Genomic DNA, 7,063 nt, shown 5'->3' on the forward strand with positions numbered 1-7,063 from the left:
AAGGAAGAGGCCACTCACTTATCCCAAAAGGAACCCTTCAAAAATAAATGTGGATATTTCTCTGTAGGCTGCAAGATGAAATTTATCAAACTGTGCTTGATATATGAGTACAATAAGTGTGGTCATGAATGTAAGCATGACCACACAAGCATGTATATAAGTCGAGGAAGAGTTAAAGATGCATTGAAGAATAACAAATAAAAATATTGAAAAGACCATTTGTTTAAATATATAAATGGATTTCTGAAATCAATCATTCCACTCTTCCAGATCTCCAATCAGATTTAGAGTTCAAGCATTAGCCTTCTTAATATATCTAAAGTAATTCAAAAAAAGTCCTCTAATGTCCATGTACAACATTCAATGCAATTCTCAACCTGTCTTTTATACTACATAAGATTACCTGAGCCAAATAGCCTCCCAATGCTGGGCCAATGATTAAACCTATGCCCCAAGCTGCACTGACCTAAAAGCATATCATACCAAATTATTATTACGGATACGAATTTGAAAACTTATGGTAGACATGAGTTAGTGAGGTTTACAGTTGAAAGTCCTATAGCTTGGTGTTCTTCTCGAAAAAGTTCAGAAGCATAGGCCTGTTACATGCATACAAAAATGGATGTTTGAATCAGATTGATCCAAGGAAATCATGTTTCCAAGTGCACAAATTCAAAATCTTAGTTGTGTGGTGGACTCGTGGTTCTGGTGGATGAGAGATCAAATTACTATGTATTAGTTGTTATTAAAGAGTACCTTCACTGGTCCAAACACACCACACAAACTTCCAAGAAGAAATCTGGTGACAATAGCCATCCATAAACTTGTGCTAAGGCCAAACAGTGTGTTGAAAATGACACTGAAATCAAGTAAGCAATAATTATAGAAAACCACTACAACAACAAGCAAACCTTAATCTCACTATGTGGGATCAGCTACGTCGATTAAACGACACAATAATATGGCAAACCACATAGGAGAGCTAAAGAAGGTATCCAACTCATTTGTAGTTATACTTACATTGTAATAATTCCTATAACTAAAACAGGTTTTCGACCATAGCGATCCGATATGATTCCCCACAATACAGATGTCAAACCTCTGCCAAGCATGAACGCGGATCCTACAGCATTTTGTAGTCATATGACAATGAACAATATAGAACTTACAAAGAAAAGAAATACTAGAAGTAATCTTACCCACATAGCCGGCATAGGAACTTATATCTGCTTCTGTTTTAGCAATATTGAAATCCCTTACCTACAAATAAACCACAGATATGATTTACTGGAGTATGTCCAAACAATTGATAATGCAGAGGGGGAACCACAACTAATAAGCAATTACAAATTAGAATTGCCACATCCAGAAGCTGGCAATGTCAGTTACATTATAAAATATAGTGTTGAGACATGACAGGGAACAAAAATTGGTACACAGAATAAGAACAAGAAATGGCAATTTTGTATTTTGAAGAAAAAACTTCTGATTAATGCCTTCAATGGAATGACTTTGAATAGAAGAGAACATTATGCAGTTCTTAATACTAATGATAACTCAATCCAAAATTGCAATTTGTTGAGGTGATCAGTAAATTCACATGTAGTGATACTCTAAGCTACTCTTTCCATTAATACCGAATCCCAAAAATACACTGGGTGAAGTCCACTCATCTCCTTAAGTTTAGCGTAATTATACTTATTAACCTTCTTGTTTTAAGCATTACATTCAATACCCTTAGAGTCTGTTTGCGAGTTGGATTTTGGAGGGGAATGAAAGGCAACAGAATGCTTCAAAGCCATCTCACAAGTGTATTTCATGGCTCCCAAGTCTTTTCTTTTCCTTCATTCCCCTCCAAACCTCTACTCGCAAACGGACCCTTAGAGAGTACATGTTATAATGAATGCATATAATTATAGAGGATTGTGTAATTGCAAAAAAGAAAAGATACATGTGTAATTTGACTAAACCTCATGTAGTCCTAATTCACTACTCCATCTGGTCCTTGTAATATGCCTAGGTAATTACAGCTAGGAATTTTAAAAAAATAAGAACTGAAATTGAATTTGAAACATGGAAATAAACAAATATGTGAATCATCCTGCATGTGTTCAATGTTCATGCAACATCTAACAAATAACAATGTGACTATAGCAAAGTTTCCATTATGTGGAAGGTAACAGTAAACCAAAGTAGATAGTAAAACTAACCATGAAATAAAGGAATGGAAAGAGAGATGATATAGGAAGAGCTGCACATGACAAAAGAAAGATACATCAGAAAATGGTGAAGCAGTTTCAACTTACAAAGGATATGACCTTTTGATAAACAGTTACCAAGTAGAATCAAACACTGATTTGCAATAAAAATAGTTTACTCCCAAACTTTCTTTTTCATTCTGGTCCCCAAAGGTCAAGTTTGGTTGAAAAAACGCTGACGTAGCAGTTGTGTTTGGTAGAATTGACAGAAAATAAAGATGGTGACGTACACCAACTTTTTGCTTTCTCCTCTCAAGTGAGAAGAAAGATTAAGTTTGGAAAGATTTTTTTGTGCATTTTTCATTATACTTTTACGGTTTTACCTCCATTTTCTACCCATTATTATTTTTAAGGTAAAAATTGTTCATTTATTAAAAACAAACTTCATTTCTCTAGGAAGAGCTAAAATAAAAAATTATTTTAAATAAGCCGAGGAGGCACTAAGCAAAGTTTTTTTAAATAAAAAAATATTTTTCCTTTTAATCCCTTTAATTTTTTATTTTATTCAACTGAGCCAAATGTAGTTGATATGAAGACACTAACATCCTTATCGTTAGGCAACATAACTGAATTTTTAATTTTTATTATATATTTTATAATAATCAATATATAAAAATAATTATTATATAAATAATAAGATGTTTATGTAATAAATTTATGATTATAGTCAAACTACTATTTATTATGAAATAATAATAAATAGATAATATTATCTTAAAATAATAAAAAATATTTATAATATATAGTTAATTAAAAAATAAATTTATAAATATGTGTATACTCATAGAGGGGATATTATCAATGTTATTAAAACCGGACCGGTCATCAAACCGGTGAAGGTATTTGTTTAGTGGTTTAGTGGTTCAACCAGTGGTTCAATAATTAAACCGGATGGGATTAAACCGGTTAAACCGGACATACATGCTTATATATATATATATATGTGTGTGTGTAAAGTGTAAACCTGTAACAAAAATAATCTAATATGTAGATACTAAAATTTATAATCCATATTTATAATCAAAGTAAGAATTCTCATAAACAAACAACTTTAATAAATCGAAAATCTAAATTACAAATCCAAAGTCTATATGCCTTAACTTTGTCATTTCTATATGCCTTAACTTGGCATTTCATCGAGCATAATGTAAGCGTAAAGGAAAAAAGATGATAGCAATATCTACACACCTAACTTAACAAATGTTCCTAACTCACTTTACAACCGCAAAATATAAATAAATGACAGAAGTTCCTAACTCACTTTATAAAACAAATAAATTTGGAGTTTTAACATTTAATATCAATGAGTCAAAGTTGTCTTATATCGATATTATATTTTTGCACCAAATCTTATCTTCAAACAGTACTTCAAGATTACACAAATATCACTGAGATTACACATGAATGTTAGGAACCAAAATGTGTAATCTAAGTATGCATTGGAAGCATGTGTCTTGAAGTGTTGAAGAAGGGTTGAAAAAATGGGTCACCTTGTAATGAGTTTTTAAGTTTTGAAGGTTTTTTTTCAAAAAAAAAATATATATGTATAAACCGGCCGGTTTAATCAAATCCGGCCGGTTCACCGGTTTTGACCGGTTTTGACCGGTTTTGATACTTGGTCGGTTCAACATCTGTACCGTACCGGTTAGGAGACCGATTCCCCGGTTTCCCGGTTGATCCGATCCGGTTTTTATAACATTGGATATTATAAAATATGTTTTCACTCATTAGCTATTATTGTGGATATCTATTATAAGTAACCACATGTTAGATTTTTTTTTGTGGGACTAAACCACAATAAAAAAGGTTAGAGACCAAAAATAAAAAAATGTAAGACCAAATTCAAATCCACAATCATTTACCAAAGCTAATTACATATTAAAACAAAAAAAGAGACAGTATTTGACTCATATAACTATCTCAACATTCACATATGTTAATATATAACTATATGACAATATAAAAACTAACCATACAACAAAATTAAGGTCTATAAAATTAGACACCAACTTTTGTGCTGACCTAGTATGAATTTCTGCTATATTTATTATGACACAATTCATTTACTCTAAGAGTAAATTTAAAAAAAATATACTTCATATTTTTTATTTTTTTGAATTAATGTATATATCTAAACTCTAAATAATTATTTTTCCTAGAATTAATGACTAAGATATATAGTATCCCTCTCTTATTATTTATTTATTTTTTGCATCTTATGTAACAACCCAACTATTTTGGTCTGACGCAAAAAGTTAGATGACCCTCACGTTATTCGTTCAAACAGAAAAAGTCCTTTGTTATCACAAATTAAGGAAACTAACATGTAATCTGGTAATTATGAAGGTGGCATCAGCACTACACCACACAAAAATTAAAATTTGAAACATAAATTCTTTGCAGAAGTGAAAATTATGTTGAAATGCTTACAAGCACTTAACACCAACATCCATATAATGGCAAGATTTAGAATGGATAGACTCTGGTTGAGTTCTTTGGCTTGATCCACCTTACAACCAGGGCATTTGTCATAGTCATAAAAACCAGATTTGTTGGTTTGGTTAGAGAATCGCGAATGATCATTGAAGGCGTCACCTTCCTCGTCCCTGGCCTTCAAGCCATCATAACTCCAACGCTGCAACTCCAACCTCATATGACTGACAAGAAAGCACAGATAGGGTAGAAGGAGAAAAGAAAGTAAGAAGCATGCAAGTGGGGTTGCTTATATATGTATTTTGATAAAAGTCAATCAGCTTATTTTTTAATCTTTTAAAATATGGACAAGTGTTCAGCGTTCACAAAGAATAACAGCCGGTTAAAATAGAGAGTATATCTATTTTATTAGTTCATGTACTTTTTTATTTTCATTGGGTAGAAAATGTGAAGCTAATATATGTTTAATTTTTGTTTTATTTTTCTAACCTATGAGAAACAATATATAAATTGAGTAGTACAAAGTTTAAAACAAAAGATGTCATTCCTCATTTAACTATGTCACCACCTCATTTTAAGTTTGTAATCGCACTTAGGTTTTTGTAGTTATAACATGAAAAGCGCCCTATTATGTTTGATTTGATCAACACATATTATTTACCAATGAGAATATATTTTATATTTTTTTATACTATTAATAATATTCCTTCACCCTTTTGGGTAAGGAGTTAATCTATTTCAGGGTATGTGAATGTTTATCTCAACAAATGTCGCTCACATGAATCGAACTCTTCACATTTTTATTATCCTAAAAATCTAACAAAACTTTACAACATTATACTAACATTTTGTTGGTCAACACATATTGTTTACCAATGAGAATATATTTTTCTAAAAAGACTATCATATAATCATTGATTAATTATATTTTTACTAATAAAATATACACTTATGATTTCATTTTTATTACAATGAAATATTAATCCTATTAAAAACATTTATTAATATGTTTCATGTTATTATTATGTTTACTATCTATTAATTTAATTAATTATTATTATTATTATAGAAATAAATAATATAAATGAGGAAATAGAAAATGGGGAAACAAACTTGTAATAAGGGCACAAATGAAGAGGAAGGAGGCAAATTTACTTTTTTGGTGTACTTTGACAAAAATAATATAGTCTTAGTGTACATTTAAAATTATTTATCAAACTAGTGTACTTTTTAAAAATTCGGAAACTGGATTGCCAAGTTTCTTGTTTTTTTCCTGCTGCAAACATAACTTGACACCTGCAGTGCAGAGTCTTGAATTATATATATATATATTATAACAAACTCCTGGGAAATGAGTTTCCAATTTTGTTATTTTTTAATAATTTAATGTTAAAATTAGAACTTTAAATGGAGTTTTTCATTTTTTTTTATGTTTTCCTCCAAATAGAGTTTTATAACTTTTGTACTTTTCTTTTTATTTTTTATTCCTCTTAAACTTGCAATAAGATTGGAGTTTTTGGACTTAAAGAAGAGTTGAGAAAGATGAGTAAAGAAAATCAACGTCAATCTCCATGTCATCTGGTTCATACTTTCTTACGAGAGATGTATTAACATGATAAGATTTTATTTTTTATTAATTATATTATTTATTTATAATTTTGTCTTATATTTTGATCTATATAATTTTACAAAAAAGAAGTTGTGATCAGAGTACCACTGCAACATGTCCCATAAGAAAGTATGAACCAATTGACATGTAGATTGTCACTAACTTTTTTTAATCATCTTTGTCAACTCTCCTTTAATCAAAAAACTCTAATCTTATTATATGTTTGGTGTGAATACCCAATTCTGTCCGGCCCAAAATACATTTTTTCAAAAAAATAACAATAAGATAAACATTTTGGGTTTATATAAAAAAAATAACATTTTTATGTGTTCCAAAATAAAAATGATTCAAATTTGAATTTATGACTTTTATTAAATTTGAATTTTAAACATCATAATGGCATAAATCAAATTTTTGAATTTTAATTAAAAGCAAAAATCAAAATCTCCTTAACTTTCTCTTTGAAGTTAATAGGGGATTTGATTTGATTTTCAAACATGTGTCAAAATTCAACTTTAAATAGGTATATGAGACATGAAATCAAGGGGCTGGAAACAAATCACAATCCTCTACAAAATCATTCATCTAAAACACTCCTCCATCAAATTTCATCTAAAAAAATCTTTCATTCATCACATATTCCCAAGAATCCTCAACCAAAAGATAACCAGAACCATCCAAAAGATATAATCTACTACATCACAACAATCCTCTCAATCAAAAACAATTCGCTTTTCAATCCTTTCTCTCTTCTCTAGACATT

General features: G+C 29.9%; 1 protein-coding gene across 1 annotated transcript; it reads right to left on the bottom strand.

Moving 5' to 3' along the window:
- On the bottom strand, nt 1–4,937 carry LOC109350341 (protein ZINC INDUCED FACILITATOR 1-like). Its single transcript, XM_019591580.1, has 8 exons — nt 4,689–4,937; nt 2,211–2,251; nt 1,200–1,260; nt 1,021–1,123; nt 757–859; nt 546–599; nt 404–466; nt 1–68 (listed from the first exon to the last, which is right to left on the bottom strand). The coding sequence occupies exons 1-8, from the start codon at nt 4,909–4,911 to the stop codon at nt 15–17; spliced, it is 702 nt and encodes a 233-aa protein (XP_019447125.1). The 5' UTR covers nt 4,912–4,937; the 3' UTR covers nt 1–14.

This window comes from Lupinus angustifolius, chromosome LG06 (genome assembly GCF_001865875.1).
Source record: "Lupinus angustifolius cultivar Tanjil chromosome LG06, LupAngTanjil_v1.0, whole genome shotgun sequence".
Classification (NCBI taxonomy): Eukaryota; Viridiplantae; Streptophyta; class Magnoliopsida; order Fabales; family Fabaceae; genus Lupinus; species Lupinus angustifolius.